Consider the following 23,128-nt stretch of genomic DNA (forward strand, 5'->3'; position numbering starts at 1 on the left):
CCGGTGCGGGCGGCGGGACCCGCGGCGCTGCCGCTGCTCCTCCCGCTGCTCCTCCCGCTGCTCCTCCCGCTGCCGCCGCCGCTGCCGAGCCGCTCGGTGCAGCCCGCCCGCCGCCGGCACCGCCGCGCAGGCGCCGCTGCCGCCCGGGTCCTAGCGCGGGCCGCGCCCCCGGCTCCCGCCGCCGCGTCCGCCGCTCCCCGCAGCTGCCGGGACAGGGGTGCCCGCTCCGGGGCTGCGGGGAGAGCGCCCTGCCGCCCCGCTCACCTTCCCGCGGCCGCGCGGTGGTCACAGCAGGGGTCCCCTTCGGGAGCGGTGGGTGTCCCGGTGCTGCCCCTCGCTCGGCTCTCAGCAACCCTCTCGAGCATCCCTGACGTGAGTCACGGCTGTGCTCGTCCTGCGTGAACCGGACTCGCTGAAGGGCAGAATTCAAGATCTCCCCAGGCGTAAATTTGTTGTCTCACGAGCAGGGGTACCCAGGGTTGTCACTTCCTATCATGTCGTGCTTTTACTTGGTCCCACCTACACCACTTCTCCATCTTTTCTCTGCTTTTCCTAGTGTTCATTTGGGTTTTTTTCCTAACACCTATGTTGGTAGAAACTTGCAATTTTGGTTTGTGTTTTTTGTTCTTTTTTATTCTCATTAATTCACAAATAATGACAAGGGACATTTCAAAAACCCCCGGTTCCTGTCTTGTGAGGAGCGTGAAGAACAGCAGGAAGATGGTTGTGTGGAAGGAAAGTAAGAGAGGTATGTAGACATGTTCTGTATCTTATTTGCTACCAGTGTCTCAGGAGGAATAGGCTTATGGGAGAGTCTGGAGAGCTGAGCCTTTGTGGATTGACCATGGGATGTCATGTCATGATGAATGGATTAGGGTGGTGAGACATACAACTGAAGAGTACATGGTTAGGGAATGCTGATGGAGTGTACAAGTAGTAGGGACAACATGATGCTCTACAGAAGAGGGCAGACCCGGGGAATGCAGTCAGGTTGAACTTCAAAGTATGACAGAAATTCACATGTGCGGGAACAGCAGGTGAAGAACACGTGGAGGGCCGTCAAGGAGCACTCAGTGTGCTCAGGTTTGTGAGAGGAGGTGTTTGGTCACCCGCAGCTTCCTTGCAAAGAGTGTTGTATGGTTGGGTTGCAGAGAAGAAAACTTTGTAGTAGCTGTGGTAAGATATTCCAAAGAGGTCTAACCAGCAGATTTGTCTGTGAAAATGGTAACAGACTGGTCTTGAAGCTGGTGATGTAGAAGGAAGGCCTGGGACCTGGTGCTACTTGTGTGCGACTCTTGGGAAAAGGGAGGGAAGACACGAGGAATGGGACTATGTTACTCATATCAGCTATGAATGAGAAATGGAAAGTGAGGCTAAATCAAGGCAACTCTGCACTTCAGCTAGCATAAACTGATGAAAAAATCTCCAGGAAGAGATGCCAGACAGCAACTTGAGCACTGGGACTGAACAGAGGCAGAAAGGTTGATGACAGAGGGAGAATCTGAGAATCACGAGTACAGAAACACTATCTAAAATCCTTGAGAACTGCCAGCCAGAGGACACAGAGGGAAAAGAGGGCTGTGAACCTAAGCCTGGCATTAAGAAAGGAAAAGAGAATGTTGATTCACTGACAGAAATAATATATGTGAAAATTCTTTTTAATCATAGTAAGTGCCTAGTTTTGCTAATAATAGATCTGGGGATCAATGGGAAAGAACTGTAGGGTAGGTTCTGAGAGTTAACGAACGCTGAGGAGGGCAGGTGACCCAGGTAGTATGTTAAGGGCCTCTGAATCCTAGCCTTGTGGGTCCTTCTGGTCACATCCACAACTGCAAAGACTCTTTCCCAGCTCATTAGCTCCTGCCTTCCATGTTACCTTACCTGCAGTGAGTGATTCCTCTGTAGGAATTTCCATGTTGGGATCTAAGGTGACTGTGGGGATGAAAAGGATATTGTGCAGCTTCTCTCGCTTGGATTTCCCTTCTTGTTTGGGGAACTGAGGGAGGGTGGTGCAGGACCTTAGAAGTCATCTGGGAGTACATGTTAAAAGCTAGAAAGCTTGTTTAAAGACAGTTTTCATGGACTCAGGTGGGGAGGCCACGCTTAAGTGACCTGCAAGGTTTCTTTGAAGATACTAAAGCTGTAATGAAGAATTGGTAGAAACAGAGAAGTTGGATATTTCAAAAGACACGCAAGAGGGCCCCAAATCAGAGACTGATAGGCAAGTGGGAGCTTGTGAGATCTGGAGCAAGATAGCTGCTGAAATAGAAGGTCTTTTAGACATATAAATTGGAACCTAAGTTTAGACATTATTTTCATGTAGAAAATGAAAGATAACAAAGTGTTTGAAGTTTATATTGAAGCTTGAGAGGGAAAGTGTTCAAAACTAATATCTTTCTTTAAAAAGGATCATGGCACAAAATAACTGCATATTAAGGCACAAAGAGTTTGCTTTGCATGGTAGATTATAGCATGATTTGCATTTGTTCAATTAGCCATAGTTGATAACACTGGATAGATTGTTGGTTTTCGTGGAATGAAAGTTTTAATACAGTCTAGCAGCTGCTGTGTCTGAGGAAAGTTTTGTTTAAGCTTGCCATATAGCAATATAAAATTCTAGTTTAATTTTAAGACATAATTTTCCATAATTAGAAATGTTTGGATTATGATAGACAAAACAAATCAACTAATTTTTCAAGTTCTAATTTGCAGGCAAAAACTTCCTATGGAATTTTGACTAATCCCAAACTTGACAGTGGTACTTCTGTCCTCCTAGTCCCATGAAAAATAACAATATTATAATTGGGTTTTATTCTGGTTTGTTTGACATCTTTAAGTCTTTAAACATCTGGTTTATATTTGATATCTTTAAGGAAGATTTAATGTGAAGGTGGATGTGTAAGTCCAGGAGTTACCTAGTTTTTCTGTGATACTGCTTGTCATTTTAAGTTAAATTATTAATTAATCTTACTAAGTTTTACATGCTAAAAAGAACTAAACCAGCTTTAATAATGCTGGGAGACCTGTGTAGGAAGCATGGAGTTGGGAGGTTATCCAAATAGTTCACAGTGTGTTTGGAAAAGGATTATGGTATAGCAGCAGCAGGTGTTGTTATCAGAAAATTTTTAAATGCATTAAAAGCTATTCACCTTGGAAATACATTTTGTTTCCTAACTGATTCTAATAACTGGTGAGAGATTTTGATGATCATCTATGTTGAGCTGGGGCTGACCAAAATCTGGCATAAGTGAGGAAAAAAAGCTGTAGAGTTTAGAAAAGTCTCTCTGAAGGCCTCTCTTGTGGCACACCTACTACTCAGGAAAGTATATGTGCACTTTGAGCAGTCCTGTTGGTCTACCTATAATTTTAGCTGTTCTTCCAATTCAAAATTTTTAATGGTGATAGTGGAAGAACAACTTTAAGCTGTAGATATATTTTAGTTTCTAAACTGCTGTGTAGCTGCGTTAGAGAGTGAGTCCCCTTACTAATTTTATCACTGGTGTTAGGTCACCTCACTGTTCTGATGACAGAGGAAGAGTAAGTCCTTCTGTCCCCTCTGTGGCTGATATACTGGGATCACCTTGTTGCCCTACAGCTCCCCCAGGGCAATCACATACAGTGAAAGGTAGGTTGTCTTTCAGACAGAAGTCTAAATTCTGTCTACAAACTAAAAAAAAACCTTATGGGTTCACATTCTCCTCTTTTGTTAATCCCCCTGCTCCCTATTTACTTCTTTAGCTGAAAACTGCAGTGATTTCTGTCTAACTCTAAAGGAGCTTTCTTCCCAATGTGGGAGATGACTGAGCATATATTCCCTAATACTCCTAAACTTAGTAACTCATTAATTTGAAGTGGAACTTTTATTTTATTTTATTTTATTTTATTTTATTTTATTTTATTATCTTTTTCATTATTGTATGAAGATATTTTGCCACTTACTAAAGATGCTGGATTGACAGATCCAAATCCCAGTGCTGTACAGGCACAGAAATAAGAAATGCACATTCGGAAGCTTTGCTGTATTCTTTGGAGCTTCACTAGTGTATCAAGAGTACCTGATTCTGCACACCTCTGTAGCCTCTTCCTTCACCAGGGTTTCTAGTGAGGAGACCAACAATGGTGACAGCTGAAGAAGCTCCCACTCCTGAAATGTAAGCCCAGCTCTGAGTTCATCAGTCAGTTTATCTTCAAAGAAAAAGATTGACCCATTGTAACAATATGAAGAGGAAAAGGAGTTGTTGAGAGAACCTGTGACTTTGTGCACAACTATGAATATAACTGGAGAGTACATTCAAAATGTTTGAAAGCTGGAGGAGGCTGAGAGAATTATTTGTAAGAGTTATAATCTCAAAAGAAAAGGCAGCCAGGTTTGGAAGGCCAGTTTTGCAATGCTTGAATGCTATAATTCAGCCTATGCTCTCTTGTATTAAATTCATGACAACTCAACAGTATTTCAGTGCAGTTCTTTATCAGTTTTAGATTACATCATGCTGTGAATTGCTCTATCTGTTAGCATTGATCCTTGTAAATCATTTGGTTTGAGGTCTTCAAATGGAAAGCTGTGATGCACCTCAGCATGCAATGTACTCATTTTGTCCTTGAAAATAATTTAAAAATAAAGCAGCTGCAATTGCATAGATGTTATTACTTTTCTGAAAGGCTAGATTTGCCTTGCCCCTCTGAATCATTAATTGGATTAAAGCCTTTCATAGAAAGAATGAGAATGGAGAAAAAAATTGTAGGTTGGTGCTTGATGTTGACTGAGGCAGTCATGGAGATGCTGCATACCTGAAGAGCTGTGTAGCCCAAAGCTGTCATGATGCTTTTAATGAGAGTAAGCAGAGCAGCAGAACTTATGGCTAAATGCTAGTTTCTGCACTTTTATAGCTGGATTTTTTATTCTTAATTACTTCAATTTTCCTTGAATATGTACTTCATTTCCATCCATGTTTTTCAACCGTTGCATGGCTTTGCTTTCAGCTGAGAAGCATTTGCTGTGCTCTGCCTGATGAGTTGCACTTGTTCTTCATCCATTTCTACTGGGCTGACATTTGTGAGTGAAGGTTCTTTTTGATTTGCAAATTCCTTTGGGATCCTTCAGAAAGTGCACATCAAACTGTGAGATAAATGGAATCTGCTCTGGAAAAAAATGGAAGTAATATTGTGACATGTTAGAGATAATCTTTGGTCTTTATTCACTCCATTAACTAAGAGAAACTCCCACCTGAATCCATTTGGTTTTGCTGAAAATTTATGGGAGATGGAACTGAGCAGATACAATGATGGAGATGGTGCACACAAGTAAGGCGAGGTGGTGGAAGTGGTGTTATGCTGCTTGCTGAAGGACTAGGGAGATTTCCAAACTGTCTTTCCTCTAGGGAAACTGTCTTTCCTTCTCCTTCCTGGCAAAAAGGGCAATAAGCACTGCAAACAACTGCTGAGTTGTCTGCCTCACCCCCAGCTTCCTAAATCCACCACGTAGCTGGACTGGGTGAGACACTGTGCTTTTGGAGAACATCCTCGACTCAAGGCTGTAGTAAAAGTGTCAGGATTTGATGAGACATTCCAGCAAAACAGAAATAATTGTTCCTCAAGAAATCATGGCGCTAAATCACAGCAAAATCTACTTTGTGCATCTGAAATTAGGCATCCGGCTAATGCGCCACTTTGTTACAATGCGGAGCTATGGAAGGATATAGATGTCCTGTCTTCTTCCTGCTGATCTAGGTGTGATCCAGCAAAAAAACAGCTGGTGACGAGGAAAATTGAGCTTACACAATTGGAAGTTTCCTGTCAGCACATAACAAAAACACCCTTATCTAAACTTCTGTTACTATGAGCTGAGCTCAGTCATCCTGAGGGCTCCCAATCTGCATTGCCAAAAGGGCACACATAGGTCAGAACTATTTAACTCCTACCATGTACTACAGCTAGAGTCTCAGAAAGGGCCAGGGACTTGGGCTTTATTTTATTAGTTGGTTTGTTTCAGGGAGTCCTAAAAGGTCCTTGATTTTCTCAGACTGGCCTAGTCAGCCTTTTCTGAAAACAAAACTCTACTAATGCTGTCATTATGTTTTTAAGATCTCAGCCGATTTGCAGGTGCATGAACATAGCAACAGACACAAACACATAGATACAGACATATGTATTTCACAACTACTATATACAGAATACAGAACAGGAGGTGCTAGTCTTTTCTTGAAAAAGGCATGCAGCTCTCAGTGCTGCAAGTGTATCTTTTTCATTTAACCATCAAAAAATGAAAAAACCATAGGGTCTGTTTCTGACCAAGGAGAATGGAATATGCTCCATTTTATAAAATGTATGTGCTTGCCCATCAGCTGACTGTTTCTCTAATACATCAAAACAATTAGAACATTTCTTATCTTTTTTTTTTTACTGAAACTAGAACTTTATTTTTGTTAAATGATTCACTTTTCACAGCTGTTATTACTTCTTCAGCCTACTCTGAGTTCACAATAGTAACTGAGAAGTCCTCAGACAAGCAGATGGGAAAATGGCCTGGAAGTCTTTATTGTTATAAACCTTTTGTAAAACTTTAGATGTTGAAAGGTAAGAGCGGTTTAAATAAATCTCAACAATGCTGATTCAAAGGTTTAAAGCATTGCTTAAATCCCTTGATTAACCCAGTTTCTCAATATTTGAAATGAATCAATAACTCTGAGATGTCTTTTCTCTCGTCTAGCTTTGTAAATATTTACGCAGCCAGTCCCATGAAATATGACATTTAATCCTAAGTAATTATTTGAATGCTGCATATGAGGAGATATAAAGTATAATAGTTCCAGTGATGCTAGTCCAATAATTGGCACTAAGGATGAAATCTGCTGCTTTTCTTTTGTCAATAGCCAGGATTTATACAATATAAGTGTGAGTAAATGGAAAGAAAAATCCACTTGCTGTCCCAAATCTTGGGCCAGCTGCTGGGAATGCAGGTTTCTTTATCCTGTCTCATGCCTGGACCTATGCCTTAGCATTAACAGCAGCCTTTTGTTCCAGTTAAATGAAGTGGTGAGAGCTTGATTAAAGCCAATATTGAAGGGATGGCACCTCTATTAGCTTGTCCTCTGCCTTTCCTTTCTGGAGCATACTATAATGAACGTTCTCTGCACTCCAGGAAGCAGGAAGATGCTTTACCCAGAGTTTCCAGGACCTGGGGAAGACTTCTGTAGGAATCCAGTGCAAAAGGACTATACCAACCCTCCAGACAGTAGCTGGAATTCCTGGTAACATGCAAGATTTGCAGCAGGTTTGTATTTAAATGATTTAGTTTAAGAAGCATAGTGATATGCTTGTTCCTATGACACTACACTTTTAGTCATTGTTTACTGTTTCAGTCTGATTCATCTGTGGATTCTGCCAGGTTTTGCAATTGTAGTCTTTGCCTCTAGGTAGTCCAGCAGTAGAAGGAATTGGGGAATAACGAGGAAGCAGAGAAAGATCATAGTGGGACAATACATTCAGAGTTGGCCAGCAAGAAATCAGAATTGGATTTTCCTTTAGAAATGCTCCATTCTCATACAAAATTGGACCTTTCTGTTCTTCTGGGATGGATTCTCATCCTAAGAGGGCCTACAATAGCATTTTTATTAGCTTTCCGATGAAGCAATGAGAAAAAAGCAGTGTCCAGTTCTCAAATCTATAATAAAAACCTTTTTTTTTCTTTGAAAATTTTCTAAATGTAATAAAAAATACAATAGATACCTGCAAGTTCTTCTAAAATTGTTCTCCATCTTATCCTGCCTGTTAAAAAGTGGAGGAAAAAATTGCTTGTGTGGTAGTAATTCAGGATGTGGGAAAAGATGTTTCTTATTTGCTTTATCATGCCAACCCCCTTAAGAACCCTTCATTGTATGGAAAGGTCTTCATACAGAAGTGCTGAAGTGGCTCTGTGCTTGTGTGGCTCAGTTTGACCACTGCATAATCCAAGCAGAGAGATGTATGGTCCAAAGGAAAGTGCACCACAGAAAAGGTGATGTGGAAAGTCAGTGAAATTACTCTCAGTTTTCCTGAATTTATCCTTATACAGCCCTTAGGAGGTATTTTGACCAATATATACACAAATATGTATAATTCTGGTTAGGGAAAATCCAGATTGCATTTGGGTTACAAATGGAATCTTCTTCAGCTTTGTTTCCATATAACGTTGTATTGCTTGTCTTATTGACTATTTCTCCCCTCCCAACCCTAGACTGAATAGGATCTGCAGAATGCTGCTCATATTCAGGGATGTATTTTCAGGTACTTTGGGATTAAAAAAAAAAAAAAATGTTTCTAAACAAAAGTTTTCATTTTCAGGTACACCTGAACGTTTGGAAGGCCTAAGAGATTTGGGGGGATTTGGTCCAGTTGGAAATCAGGCTAGAGATAATATATCAAAGTATGAATTAAAACTTTCAAAGATGAAAATATAAAACTAATTATCTTGGTTAAGAAAAAGTAAAATCTTCTGCTTACTCTGGCTGATTAATGTTAATGTGTCGATATCAAGTTAACAAGTACATGAAATAGCAATGGGACAAATTAAGAGAGGAACCTTAATGTGCACAGACATTTTCTCAGTCAACCAAAGTTCCTAAAGGGTCAGCTGCAAGTCTGGAAACATAAATAGTGGTGTCTAAAATAGAAAATGTTCTTTTTGATTTTTTTTTCTCTTTCTCCACTGTGTGTTTTACCACAAAACCAAACAAAAAAAAGGCCACGGATAATGGTCATGGAGTGCTTGAAGGGCGTTTGCCTTCCCTCTTCACAAAGTGAAGGTATGTCAGACACTGTTAGCTACCAAGTATGCATGCAGGAATCACTGTGTACCTAACAGCTGTGAGGACTAAGTGATCTGATTGATCTCTTCTGATCTCTTGTTAATAATAATTATTTGTACTTAAAAGAAGGAATAATGTTTTGGCACCCACATCTGAGGAATAGTTGGTCTGGGGTTTTTTCGCACTTAGATGCACAGCAGAACTCAGAATTCTTTTGGCAAAAAAAGGCCAGAGAGCAGATGAGCTGAAATGACAGATTCAGGTAAAACACGAGCAGCCAGCTCACAACAAGCGAGTTCATTGCGTGACAATCTTCCTGCTCTTCCCTAGGGACTGAGCAGAACGTTTCAAGAAGGAGCAGATGGAAACAGCTGCCAACAGATGAGTACTGGAATGGATTCAAGGCACACTACTTGCTGGAACTTGAGAGTTTGTGATGGCCTGAGCTTCCCCAACCACAGGTATCTAAGATTTGGAACCAGGCAGCTGTCAGTCAGTTCTTATTTATGAGGACCAGAAAAACCCACTCTTGTCCTATGGTGTGGGGAATCTTTTAAGCTGGGTTGCAAGTAGTACTAAAGATACAAGAACCCTACTAAGATATTTTTCATGAATGTGTCTATCTCATTGTCCACTCACTCAAAATGGTTGTTTCTCTTGACCTTGAGCTGAGGTTTAACAGGTGGGTAAAAGATAAATTTAGGAAATCCAGTGATGCAATGCTGACACTTTTATGTCTTCTTGCATAATTTCGAGCATACCATGAAGAATAATAAATGGCAAAGGCTAAAGTGTCCTTGGCAAACAAACAGACAGAATAGCACCCTGTGATATTTTTACCTTTGTTTCCCCTCACCACACACTTTTTACTCCCACAGAGCTTGAAATATTAACCCAGCATGTTAATTTATTTCTTCCAGAGTTGCCCTGACTGTTGCATTTAACATCTCTCTTGGAAGTACTTCAAACCAAGTGGCTGGCTCCATCTCTAGCTTTGTTAATTAGGCACATTACTTGGTTGCTTTTTCTCATATCGCTTAATGTAATTGGCATTTGTGAAGCTTTTGAAAGGCATGTTTGGGACTACATTTTGTGCAGCTGGCTTTCAACTGCAAGCTGTTTCAACTGTGTAGTTCTGTAGAGGACAGCCTTTGAGAGCGTAGAGCATGTGTGCCTAGCACATACCATGCTTCCTTTCCAAAGGGAACAAAGGGATGCAAGCATGGCCTGTCCCATACAAAGAAACATGTGTGACACATGAACCCCCCTGCATACATTTGTATTTCTGTGGCATTAGGTCTGTAATGGGAGCACGACGTGCCCTGGTTGAAGAACAGGTCTCCTTTTATAAGCTGTTGTATAAATGCTTTGCTCTGTGATGGTCTTCCTCCCAGCCTTTAGGCCACACATAGGGAGACCTTGCCATATGGACACAAAAGCCTTTGGTTTTCCCATAAAAATGCATCTTTGAGCATCCAAACTCAAACCATGAGTTTGTATCTGCTGCAATAATTCCAACAGATAAGGGTACCAGTGCTGTGTCAACTGCCAGCAAGACTGATGAATTTACACCGGGTAGGAATTCGGCTCATTGATTTCAGTTGTCGTGGTGTGAAATGATATTCTCTACCTGAGCTGAGAAAGAGTTAGATGGGAGAGTTTAGGGGGGAAAAATAAGGAATGTGTGCACTAAAAAAAACATGTCAAAGTCCTGTTTTTCTTGGAAAGGCTGCCCTCCGGTGGCCTGGAGAAAAGCCTACACACTGCTTGTTGGTTCAATAATGTCCTTTCACACTGCAGCAAGCAGCAGCTCTCAAATATGGATGGTCTGGGCTCCTGCCTCAGGAAACCCACAGGTAGCATAAAAACAAGTAAAGAAACTCAGAACAAAAAGGTAGGGCTTTATTTGGTTTAGGATTCAGAAGTAGGGCAATGTGAAAGAAAGGAATGTTGTGTGGCCAAAGTATAAAATGAATCATAGAATGGTTGGGGTTGGAAAGGACCTTAGAGATCATCTCGTTCCAACCCCTCTGCCATGGAAAGGGACACCTTCCACTAGACCAGGCTGCTCAGAGCCCCATCCAACCTGGCCTTGAACACTTCCAGGGATGGGGCAGCCACAACTTCTCTGGGCAACACATTCCAGTGTCCCACCACCCTCACAGTAAAGAATTTCTTCCTAATATCTAATCTAAACCTGCTCTCTTTCAGTTTGACACCATTCCCCCTTGTTCTGTCACTACATAGTCTTTTAAACAGTCTCTCTTCATCTTTCTTGTATTTTCCCTTCAGCTACTGGAAGGCCACAACTACGTCACCCTGAAGCCTTCTCTTTTCCAGGCTGAACAATCCCAACTCTCTCAGCCTTTCCTTGTAGGAGAGGTGCTCCATGCTTCTGATCATCTTGGTGACTCGCTCTGGACTCGCTCCAACAGGTCAATATCCCTCCTGTGCTGAGGACCCAGAGCTGGATGCAGCACTGCAGGTGGGATCTCACCAGAGCAGAGGGAAAATCACCTCTCTTGGTCTGGTGGCCAAGATTTGTGCCCTACTGAAGGACTTGGTCACCAGAGAATTGTATCATGGTCCTGCTGTCATCTGCTGTTCCTGTGCATCTTCCCCACCTGCCTTCTGGCCAGCAGCCTGTCTCCCCCAGGACCACTGCTCTCAGCATAGGCCATACAATGCCTTCAAAGACCTTCCATTTTCTCCCTCCTTTTGTCTTTATTTTTCACTTAAAACAAAGAAAAATAGGGTGGTGCCCCAAAATTTGTCTAGCAATAAAAAAGCCAAAACCCAACCAGCTATACTATTCCTACTTTTTTTTTCTCTCTGTTTCTCTAGAAGGCTCTTGGTAGGGAAGAGTTTGGTTTTTCCAATATATTTTTCCTGATGTTCCTAGTGTATGGGGCTCCAGGTGCTGACTGAAGACTGTGAATATTTTTGCTGTTTCTGAGCCAACAAACCTTCCATCATAGAAAGATGATAAAACAGAACATAGAATTCACTGAGGAACGATTTCAGGAAGAAATGCAGTTTACATTTTTCCCAGCAGATGTGGCTGTTGGACCAGAAAAGGCTCAAGGTCAGTTCAGGTGGGTTAAGGAGAACTGTGGAGACTGGGAGACCCCCTTTTATTGCCGTGGATATGCAGCACTAGGTAACTGTCCTGAGACACAGACTTCAGAGTGAATCTGACTCCAAACAAAGAAAAACCCAACACCCCAATCATGTGATTAACAACCTCCCTCAATCATGCGATTAAGTGGGTTATTGTCTGTTAGAGTTTTTACTAACTTTTTTTATAGAGTGACAGTATTTGCCTCCCTATTGATAGATGTGAGGTTATTAATTATTACATAAAACAGCACACTTGTTGATGTTGCTAAGATGTCTGTAGATGATAAAAGTTATTGGTGTTGTAGAAAGAAAATGTGAGTTCAGTGCCATGCTGACTTTAACATCAGGAAACCCCATAGGTTTTCTATCACCCCATGGTTACAGGATAGGTCAGTTTTCACCATTAACTTGCAATGTTAATTAAGGTCTTTATTCAGAAGCGTCTGTGTAGATTTCTGGGTTCCTTGTACTGGCCCCAGTGGCTCTATGTCAGACATTATTCCTAATTCCTGGTGGGTCCTGGGAGGGAAAGGATTATCTGAAGGCTCTTCTGTAGTGTGCTAGGGACCATCCTCTCCCTCGTTAGCCCTGAAATGTCAGATATTGAAAGGTCTCCATTTAATGACATTCCCAGTTGTGCAACAAGCCTGTTGAGAAGGGAGCATGCTGCATCCATCAAGGAGAGGAGGTCATGGCTGTTCAACAGTTTTACTAGAAAACCAGTGATTTGAAAGGCTGAGGGAGGGTGAGCTGATAGTAAACAGTGCTTAATGAGGTACTTGGATGTGCCTCCCAAGATGATCTCCAGGTCGTGCTGTCAGAGATTTGCACTCTGACTCTACAAAGACCTTTTTACCACTGCTTGTGAAGCCAAGACTGCCACATGCAAGTTATGTGAAATGACCTTCATACCATCTGCTGCTATCACAGTCTCCGTGTCAGCCACTCATTTAGGAACGGTTGTAGGCTTTCAGCACTATTATGGGGGCAGTTTCTGGTTTGTACTTTCAACATCAGGTGAGCACTAAAGCCTGGCAACTTTTTCAGAGGGTTGTGCTCAGGGGGATCGGCACATCTGAAAGTGTTGTGACAGAAATGGGTCAGTGACCTGAGCACGAGCAAAGGGTCACAGCAGGGAGTTTGTCCTGGCTTTGCACTGCTACGTGAACACTATCCCAGACACTATTATGGGCAGTAGTCTGAAAATATTCCTACTGAAGCTGGAAATATTCCTACTGGTTTCAAGGAAATTTTTAAACAAAAAGGAAATATTAATTTATTTTCATTAAAATTCATGAGGTATGAGGTAAACCTTTCTTTGTCTGTTTTGGATGTAGTTCTTCTGAAGATAGCAGTTTTGGCCCTTTGCACCCTTTGAACCTTTCAAATATCTCTGCAAAATGTAAGATGTAAAATGAAAACTGTTTTTGCTTCCACTTTCAAGGGGTTTTCTAAGGTCTTTATCTTGAGTTGAAAATGACAAGTCATTTTAGAAGAGCAGCATCTGGTGTGAAGCAACTGCCAATTTAATAGTTCTTTGATATATTTGGATACAGATAATAAAATCTTTTTAAAGGGAAAAAATATACCAGGAGTAGTTCATATATCTTTTACCTAAAATTGAATGTTCAGTACGTGAAATACTTCTGTAGCAGTATTGCTATGATAATGCAGGAAATGGTGTTTAACATTGTTATTTGAAAACCCAGCAATTTTACTGCATTTTGTTGTGAAATATTGAAAGTAGGAAGAAGATCCTTTTCATTCTCATACTTGCAAATGACCTGATGAAATGTAAAATCATGTATGTATACATACTTAGTATGTATAAGTAAGGTATAAATTTATTCCTCTTCACTTTTTCCATAGCAGTGGTTTGAGTGAGATAAACCAGTAATACTGTGTTTGTCATGCAGTGCTTTCTTAAGTTACCAAATCAAATCAAACATTCCTAAAATGCACACTTATCATTCTGTTCGAAGACAGCTACTTTCCCTTAATTGTTTGTATTGGGATAACTTTCCCTTCGGAGGTAGTCTTCCTTAGGAAACATTGTACTGAACTGGAACCTGTCCGATACAAACTTTCAGACTATCAGTGTGTGTTCATAGCCCATGCTGGAGCATTTCTGTAGACCAAATTTCTGCACTTTGTCTTGTAGGATCTGCCCTAAATGCCTAAATTAATCTTCAGGAGCCCAATTTAAGAACCAAAGTTCGTAAATGTTGGATCAGTCTTGCGTACGCTCCTTGGTTGTGTCAGAACTAGGCTAAAGCTATGAGTCCAAATATTACTAGCTTCCAAGTATTTACTCATATACTGGGATATAATTCTATCAGTAACATGCTGTCCTCTTGATGCACAGGGATCTGTTTTAAATATATTTATTACCTTAGAAATATACAGGAAGAAATTGCACAGGGAACAATTTTCCTTATCTAAGTAAAAAAATAAATATATCTGTAATCTAAACATGTATTTATCAGTGCTGATGCCCTTTGGCCTTACTTCAGTGAACTTTTCTCACTGACATCAATGGAAGAAAGATGGGCTCTGCATAGGAAACCTATGAATATTTTTTCTTCATCATCCATCCTTCTATTTTGGGATGTGCCAAATGCCTGTTCTCTGTTGTAACATTAACATCAGTATGTGGAAACTGGGGTGGCTAAAATAAATCAGTGAAATGCAATATACATGACTCCACATGGAACTGCATGTACATTGTTGAGCACAACTGTCCTGTGCCTGCTCTGCTGTGCCAGCCCTACAGCCAGGTACCCGACTGTGTCCCTCAGAAGTGGGGTGCAAGCAAGGCAGGCATGAACTATGTGCTGCCAGTATATGACAGAGCCTCTGTCATTCCTGAGCTGGTAAAAGACTTTTTGGTTGTCATTTAATGGCAGTAAAATTGCTACTTTTACCAGCCTCAAATTATGGGAATTAAAAGATCTTTCGTATTCCACAAAAGCATATTTTTGGATCTTTTGCATTGTGGGCCTGATTGAATGTTTGCTGAAGGCAATGAAAATGATATTGATGATATGTGAGGTCCTGATTTGTGAGGCAACTGTCTTTCCTTAGCTTTTGTAAGTTAGGGATACAGGCTTCCAACTGGGCCATTTTTCCGACCTTACTAGAGATCCTCCTGATTCATGTTAGTATGAATTAGCGCATTCTCAAATTCATTTGATTTTTATTTTTAATGGAAAAACAAAAGGGGTAAGCTCAGTCTTTATGGGCTGGAGTGTTTTCTACCCACAGGGAAATCAATGGGAGACCTTTACAAAGTTGAACTTGGATGAAGATGCTGAGTGGCCAGTCCTGCCTCGGAGTCCCCTCCAATCCGTGGGAGCCTGGGCTGCTCCACAGAATGGTCCTGCACCTCAACATTGATTTATCATCCACCATGACCACAAGCTCATGGATGAGGAAGGAATACCCATGGCTGCTACCATCCCTGCCCCTCTGGCTTCAGATAAATCAGCAAGCTCAGAGCATGACTGCCCCAGGAAGAAGAAGCAACTGCATTGCTCTGTTCAATACATGGCAGCTTGCTGCTCTCCTCTCCTCTCCACAGAACATTGATCTTCAAGGCCATACATGATTAAAGGAGTGGGAGATGTTCCCTGGAATTAGCTGTTCCCTTTTCTTTTTCCTGCTTAAGAGGTAAGAGCTGCATAAACTCCCTTTTTAATAGTCACCTAACAGAGAATACAATGACTAATCTGTCATCAAAGTATTTAGGGATGATGACAATACCTAGATTGATTTTCAGTGTGTTTTTTGTTTTCATTTCACTGTGATGTTTATACAAAATCCATAAATCATAGGCATGTGATAAGAAACAGGTTGTAGTTGCTGGTTATTCTTGTCCAGATGCACAGAAATGCCCTGATGGTTACTTTCCAATGACAACCAGCTCAGGGCTTAACATTTTTCAGTTGCACAGCCAGCTTTCAAGGTTACACATAGATACTGAATGAAACAGAGCCCACTGGTTATTTTTAGAGAGGCTCTAAACAAGAAGTAAATCCCTGGAGTGATGCTGCCAGAGATGCGTAAAGTTCAAACCCAAATTAAAACTGCCTATCTTTGGCCTAAATTCCAACTTGAACTTGAGGAAAACTGTAAACTGTAACTTGAACTTTATGACAAGAACTCCTTTGCAATTAGTTTCTGATATCTGAGAATACATGAACATGGTACAAACACTTGAAAAATAAAACTTGAATGAAAAATGTGAACGTTTGTCCAAAAATGTAGTTCTTGGTCTTGAGATAGTGTTGTAGGACTTTAAGTTTCAGTAGCTACATTGGAATTTGGAGAGTCTAATTTTTTGCGATTCCTAGTTTCAACACATCTTTGTAAGATCAAGTCCTGCGATGTAATTGTAAATTTTGGAGGCAGGAGGAGAAACATGCTTATTTACTGATCCCTTTAATAATGACCTGTGATGCTCAGGTCTTGGTTTAGCAATGACCACGATAGAATATGAAGAAAGTAGACCCTTTGTCAGCAGCGTATTTATGCAAAGTAGTGCAACTGAAGCATGTTCTTGATTTCTTTGCTGAATCAGAGCCTGTATCTTCTTCCTGCCAAGGCAGAGATCTAATACCACCTCTAAATGCACTAGTAATTCTAGAAGCCCTAATGAAAGTCAAGATAACACCACAGATTTTATAAATAAGGGTCTTTATTTAGAATACTGTTGAAAACATTCTTGGCAACCACATCGTATAAATATATAAAGTTAAAGTTTGACACGACAAACCAAGCAATATTAAATATTTTTAAATTTTTCCCTTTTATGTTTTAAGTTTTGCTTTCTTTTTTTTTTTTAATTTTATTTCTTTTGCTCTTTTTTCCTTTTTTTTTCTTTTTTTTTTTTTTTTTTTGGAAAGCAACTCTTATTTACAATTATACAAAAGTTTTATAAAAAGTGGTCCACAACCTTATTTTGGCCAGAACAGGAGTAATAGGAAGTAGTCATGCCACTACTGCTGTAGATTTCTACTTTCCTCCACTTTCAAGAGCCAACTTCCTATTCCCCACAGCCCAGATTAAACATTGGCCATTTCATGGTATACAATTTTCTCTCTAGACATATTAAATAACTTTAGTTTAACAACCAATAAATAACTATGTGTATTTTGAAGTGATACAGGTTTGCAAAGTTATATAGTTGAAGGAATTTTCAGTGATATTTTAAAACTGGAACAAGTCTTAAGAAGTCTTTTCAACCTTAGAAAGCAGGTCTTGAGCGTGGCCAAACGGAGCAAATTGTTTTTGGTGCAGTCCAGCTGGAGGGGTCCTTATAGCACTTGGTAGATGGGGTTGCTGCTGCTGTTATCCTGGGGAAGTGGGGTGCAGTTGGTGGGGGAAGGAATTTGGGCTCCACTGTCACTCAGACTCACTCCTTCTGGAGGGGAACAGGGACTCCCTTCAGCAACAGTTTCCACTGGAGGCAGTATGGGGCACGTGGAATTATCTGTGGAAATCCTCTCTACAATGCTTGAGAGGCAATCGAGACTGGAAACAACAGAACTCTTCCCATGCTTTGGATCTAAAAAAACAGACAAAAGTGCTCAGGTTATCCAGTGGGTCCTTAACATCAGTGGGCAGCACACATTTGTGAGCGTGTGAAGACTCAGAGGAAATGAATATTCGTGAAGGACACCAATTATCAGAAAATAGATTGTAGTTTCAAAATGGAAGAGAGGCCCAACTACAGTGCTCTGGGCAGGGAAGATCCAAGGCTTCCCTGAGTGCATAGAAAGGGAAGAACAGATTTGAAATCAATCGTAAATTACTCCAGTTTGGATCAATGACAGAGTAAGAAGAGTCTTCATGTAAGATATGGTTAAACACTGAAAATTAGTTGCAGAGAACACACTTCTATCCAAATGTTGTATTTGCAAAACAGGAAATACAGCTATAACACATCCCCTTATTTGCAAATGCACCTAGAGAAAATCCAATGCCTCTACCAGCAGCAATGGCTCGCTGGCTGGAAAGGCAGGTTCCTCTCTCAGCCCAGCTGGACACAGAGCAGGCACAGGAAAGCTGCTGCACTGCCTGCCTCTGTCTCAGTGTTTCACACTGCTGTTAGGGCACGTACTCACCATTTGGGGACTCCGTGTAGTAGCTGCTGTCATAGCTGTTCCTTCTGCGGGAGCTGCAAGGAGGCCCGCTGTACTCCATCTGGGAAGGAGAGAAACCTGAATGAGGTCAGGCTCTTACCCCAATCCTGGTAACCATCTAATTTCATGTTTGAGTCTCTAGTCTGTGCCATCATTCCAGTCCTGGCTGAAATGCCATCAAGTTGTAGATTTTTTGAGTGAGGAAGAACGTAACTTGGCTAGAAGGGGATCCACCCCAGAATATTTTATGTGGCACAGCTGTTCCACGGGAAAGTTACCACTATTGCATCGAATGCTGCAGCTTTAGAGATGAGATGAGGCTTTCCAGCATTCTGATCAGATACAGCCCTTCATGTATCTTTAGTTTACAACAGGGAGACCGAAAGGGGAATGGCATATTTTGAATTTAGTTTTTGAAGATTTTTCTAAACGTGAATTCCTCTTTAAAAGCCTCTGTCTACCTTTGTCCCTTTGTATTTCCTTCAGTTTCTCTTCCCATTTCCATTTTGTATAGAAAATGCTACAGAACACTGACTAATGTATTTGTTTCCAATACTTCAACCCACATCGGAATTCCTCTATTAAAAGAGGCTGTATCTTGAAGAGGAATAATTTGTGTAAATCTCTCCAATCTGTCAAGTATCTCATAATCACAGATACTCAACTCAGTAACAATTATCCCCACTAGAGCACAAAAAGCAGTCTCCGGCCTGAAAGTGCTGTTCATGGCCCATCCAGAGAGCTGTCCTGGACTCTGGTCACCACATCCTACCAGCCCAGAGTCAGACCAGAGGCTGAACCTACAGCCCCAGCCAAAAAATGTGGGGATGAGACACCCTCTCTGGCACCCACCCTTCTTCTCCCATGCCCATAATGTACAAACAGGACTGAAAGCCTGGATTCTCCTTCCTATTGCTTGTAAATATCTATGGAGGGGATGAAGTAAGTGAGAAGAGAAATGGAGAATCTTTTTCTTAAGGGTCAAGAAAAACAATTCTTGTTGCTTAGACCCTCCTCCTGTTACCATGATGAACAGCAGAAAACAAAACCCAGACTCTTATCAATTCTTGTGTAACTATCATGTCCGAGGGGGCCCTTCCTCTCTGCTGTCCTTAGGGGATTCAAAGGTAATGATAGAGCAGAGGATGGAAACAGAGATGCCTCAGGAGCTACGGGAGCACAGGCAATGCCCCCAGGTGCCCATCCCAGGCAACTTCCTGAAGTCCTCCCCCAGCAGCTTTCCCCAGACTCCTCCAGGACATGGGGAACCTGCCTAATTTCTCATCCCAGGGAACAAAGTGTGTAAGAGATTCTTCTTTCCCAGAGATCCTGCCATTGTGGGGACCCAACCTCCCTTTGCTGTGGGTGCTCCAGGCACGAGAAAGGACTTTGTCTTCTGCCTGGGGACGTACAGAAGGCAGCTGCTATAGGGAAGGCAGGAAGAGGAGACTCGCCCTGCTCAGGTTTGGACCAACAATGTCCAGAGCACCTTGGTGGCAGGGAGTCCTCCCTGGGGCACTCACCATGCCGTCGGAGCAGTTGGAGCGGGGACTGGAGGCATCCGATTCCCCGCTGTAGTGCTCCAGCACCGGGTAATAAGCGTCCTCCTGCTCCCGCAGCAGGGCCTGCAGGCTCTCGATGTAGCGGATGGCGTTGCGCAGGATCTCCACCTTGGGCAGGCGCTGGTTGGGGTTGGTGGAGGTGCAGCGCTTGAGGGTCTCGAAGGCCTCATTGACCTTGCTGAGCCGTCGGCGCTCCCTCATGGTGGCGGCCTTACGGCGGTCAGCGTTGGTGGTCTTCCTCTTGCACGCCTTGCAGGCCCACAGCAGGCAGCGGCCAGCCTGGTGGTGCCCGCTGGGCGCCCGGACGTGCTCCTCCTCGTGCCCGTGGTGGTGCCCGTGGTGGTGCGGGTGCTCCTCGGGCTTCAGCAGACCCCCGACGTGCACCAGCCGGGGGTCCAGGTCCTCGAAGAAGTGCATGTCCGACGTGTTGAAGCACGGGTCATCGTAGAAGTCATCGGCGGCTGTGAAGGAGCAGAGGGAGCCCTCCGTCATCTCCATGGGGCCCAGTAAGTCCATGGGGGCGGCGGAGGGGACAGCGGCTGGGCCAGAGGTGACAGCGAGGGGCTCAGAACGGAGGGGCCTTCGACCGGGCTGCTCTGCGGCCGTGCGGGTGTGCGGAGCCGAGACCCTCGCAGCCTCTCCCAGGCGAGGCCACCAGCGCTGGCTGCAGCCCCGAAACCCCTCCCCAGCCGCGCCGGTCTGGGAGCGCCACTCGGGGCCGTATTTATGGCTGAGCCCCCCGGCGCGGCGGGTCGGGATGGGGCGGGCCGGGGGGCGCGGCCGGGCGGGTCGGGGGCCGGGGCGGCGGGGGGGGCGCGGTGTCCCACGGGCGTTGGGGCAGGGGCAGCGGCAGCCGAGCGCTCGGATGTGCGCAGGGCTACATTTTCCCCTTATTTTTTTTTTTCCCCTCTCAGCCCGCCCTGCCGGCGCGCCAGGGAGAGCAGCCGCCCCGATGCCCGAAGGTGCCGGGCGCCGCCGGCCGCTCGCCCGGGGGGACAGCGGCGCGCCCCGCTGTTCCCGCACACACCGGCGGCGGCTCCGCTGGCTCCTCGCACGGAAGAAGCCCCCAGCTCCGGGACAGGTCCGGCCGCGGCGGCCGCGGCTCTGCGGCCACAGGGGTAATGACTGCGGGGGCGTTGCTGGTGGCGGGCGGCGCCAGGGGACACAGCGGAGAGCCGGGAGCGGGGAAGCGGGGACACCGCGGAGAGGCCGGAGGTGCGGGAGCGGCGGCGATGGGGAGCGGCGGGACGGGCGGGTCGCGGCCGCGCGGTGGCGCTGCGGCAGGAGCGCCTGCAGGGGGCGGTGTGGGCCCGTCCCAGCGGGAAGCGCCGCGGCGCGCCAGCCTTCCCTCGGGAGCGCGGTGTCCCTGCGAACGCCGCATCCCGCGCTCCTCTGCCAGCTCTGTTCACCTTGACTCGGAAACCTTGGGAGAGATGGAGCTCTCCCCGCGCCGTGGCCTTTTGCTGCGGTTGGATGGCTTGCGCGATAAGGATTTATTTCTAGCTGTGGGACAGTTTGGATCTTGGGGAAGTGGCATGGGTTTGGCAACGTCTCTCAGGGGTCCCAGAGTTTTTACTCTGCTTTTTGAGTATCGTTTGGAGATGAGAAATTAGGTTCTTCTCAGAGGGCTTCAGTAATTCAACCATGTGGTTTCACTGACTTCATGATTAAAATAGTAGTGCATATATTTAATGTCCCACAAGCTAAAATTAATTTCTGTCCTGCCGTTATAAACACTGGTGAAATTTCAGTCCGTTTAAAATCAGCAGCAAAGCTCTGTCTTCAGTGGGACAAGGGGCTGACTGTCAGAATTTGAAAATATCCAGCAATGGGCAATCCCCAGTCCCTGTGCCTATGATTTCTCTGACGGGCTGCTATGATGGTTACATGATTGTTACATGATTTGGCTTTTTGTAAAAATTCCTAATCTGCAGTCCCCATTTTCTACTTCCCTAAATATCTTTGAGTACAAGATAAGAGCTGTAAGTCACATTCTGTCAGCATCCCTAAAAGATAAAGGTTTTATTTAAAGAAAAAACGATTTGGTTTTGACTCTGTCCAAATTCATTCTTTCACTGTACCCAATGCTGAAAAGCAGTATGTCCCAAGGAGATCAGCTACTGACCACCCCTACACATTTAGAGATGTATCTCCCAGCTGTTTCTGAGAGGCAGAGTGGCAACCTGTGGAGACACTTCACTGTTATTACAGAGGTTCTTTGATCCAGAAGGAATAAAGATATTTGGTTTTAAATCTTCATTGAACAGCTAACAAACTAAAAATAATTTGTATTCAAAATAGTTCAAGGTGTATAATAATGTAAAACAAGTATAAATGAGCAGGAGTTTTATGCTGTAACTGAACATGTAAAATGGGGTATCAAGGCTTGGTGCTGGCAGTGTGACCCACTCAAGACACTTAAACTCGCTCTAGACCATTGGCTTGATTTTTGGAAAAAGGTAATTTTACCTAATATTTAGTCAGTATTGTAGCCTATTCTGCCTCTGTTTCTAGCTTATATGTGACCCCAGGGAAAGACACTCAGGGGCTGGAGTGCATAGGGGTTACCTTGGGCAAAGTGGTGACAAACAGTGGGGCTTGGACAAGCACTACGGGGAGTTTGCCAATAATTGCCCGTGAATGTGGGCTCAAGTGCATGAATTTATCCAAATGAAAAGGTCAGCAGAAAGCTGTGACCAGACAGTGAATTCCACACAGTGATCTTCCAGTGAAGGTGCCCTTGAGGACACCTTCCTTTGGGTTTGGACATGCTGATCTCCAGAGGTCCTTTCCAATCCTGACAATTCTGTGATTCTGTAATTCCCTGCTGCTGCCACCAGTAACAGCCACTTTCCAGTGTAATTCCCAAAGACAGGTTTGTCCAGAAAGATGTTGCCTTGTACAGTGGGGCCTGAAAAAACATCCTTGCAAAGAAGAAACCCTGAGATGCTCTTCTCAGTTCTGTGTGGCCATAGGGGAAAAGGATGAAGGACAGAACAATCTCCACTTGGAGACTTTTAAGTGCATTCCTCACTTTGAGAACAGGCAACCATAGGAGGTGCTTTTGGCAAGCATTTACAAGTATTACATTGTTAAACCTCTTTGGAAGATTAGGTCTCTCCAGAGCTTCCAGTTTGGATACTGTGTTTAGAGTGCTGGTGCTGCACTAGCTATTTAGAGCTACCCCAGGCTGTGTGTTTGGAGTGTTTGGGCACTGCTTTGGAAATACAGATACAGAGAGTGTGGATCAACAAGCATTCAGCAGAGAAAGAGAATTTGCAAAGTTTCTGTAAGAGCTGTTGCCCTTATATCTGTTCCACATTCCTTCATCTCATTTTTTTCAGGATGTGATTGAAAAGGAAGCTGGGAAGGCAGAAGCAGATTGTACTTCCTATGTCAAGAAGCATGGGCAGACTCATCCTATACACAACTGACAGGTAGTGAGACCATCTTCACAAGCATATGTGCCCTCTCAGCAGAAGCAGCATGTGGACAAGGAGAGCTTATTATCTACAGTAAC

The 23,128-nt window shown here is 43.6% G+C and overlaps 1 protein-coding gene and 2 long non-coding RNA genes across 10 annotated transcripts in view; 2 read left to right on the forward strand and 1 right to left on the reverse strand.

Moving 5' to 3' along the window:
• The first annotated feature begins 173 nt into the window (after positions 1-173).
• Positions 174-16,150, forward strand: LOC104684587. 7 transcript variants are annotated; one of them, XR_751009.2, is made up of 8 exons: positions 174-748; positions 3,507-3,625; positions 4,981-5,053; positions 6,445-6,573; positions 7,139-7,270; positions 8,719-8,780; positions 9,114-9,244; positions 15,168-16,150. It is a non-coding gene; the product is annotated as an uncharacterized LOC104684587 (long non-coding RNA). The 7 variants fall into 7 exon arrangements; XR_751013.2 differs by having other exon boundaries at positions 6,463-6,573; XR_005602011.1 differs by lacking the exon at positions 4,981-5,053 and having other exon boundaries at positions 174-372; positions 663-748.
• Positions 16,151-16,777: 627 nt separating this feature from the next.
• On the reverse strand, positions 16,778-20,346 carry MYOD1 (myogenic differentiation 1). The gene is made up of 3 exons (XM_010397167.3): positions 19,570-20,346; positions 18,029-18,107; positions 16,778-17,469 (listed from the first exon to the last, which is right to left on the reverse strand). Exons 1-3 carry the CDS (start codon positions 20,122-20,124, stop codon positions 17,219-17,221), a joined length of 885 nt encoding a protein of 294 aa, XP_010395469.2. The 5' UTR covers positions 20,125-20,346; the 3' UTR covers positions 16,778-17,218.
• Positions 20,347-20,918: 572 nt separating this feature from the next.
• Positions 20,919-23,128, forward strand: part of LOC104684528 — a 35,440-nt gene continuing 33,230 nt past the window's right edge. For both annotated transcript variants that reach the window (XR_005602014.1, XR_005602013.1), the window contains exon 1: positions 20,919-23,045. This is a non-coding gene — a long non-coding RNA (uncharacterized LOC104684528). The remainder of the gene's footprint in view (positions 23,046-23,128) is intronic.

This window comes from Corvus cornix, chromosome 5 (assembly GCF_000738735.6).
Source record: "Corvus cornix cornix isolate S_Up_H32 chromosome 5, ASM73873v5, whole genome shotgun sequence".
NCBI lineage: Eukaryota > Metazoa > Chordata > Aves > Passeriformes > Corvidae > Corvus > Corvus cornix.

Bases quoted from the DNA above. Each gene is read 5' to 3' on its own strand.
- MYOD1 (XM_010397167.3), bottom strand. From the start codon at position 20,124: ATGGACTTACTGGGCCCCATGGAGATGACGGAGGGCTCCCTCTGCTCC. The intron at 18,108-19,569 runs GTGAGTGCCCCA...TCTCCTTCCCAG, and splicing joins CCAACTGCTCCGACGGCATG to ATGGAGTACAGCGGGCCTCC. The intron at 17,470-18,028 runs GTGAGTACGTGC...CTGTTTTTTTAG, and splicing joins CTACACGGAGTCCCCAAATG to ATCCAAAGCATGGGAAGAGT.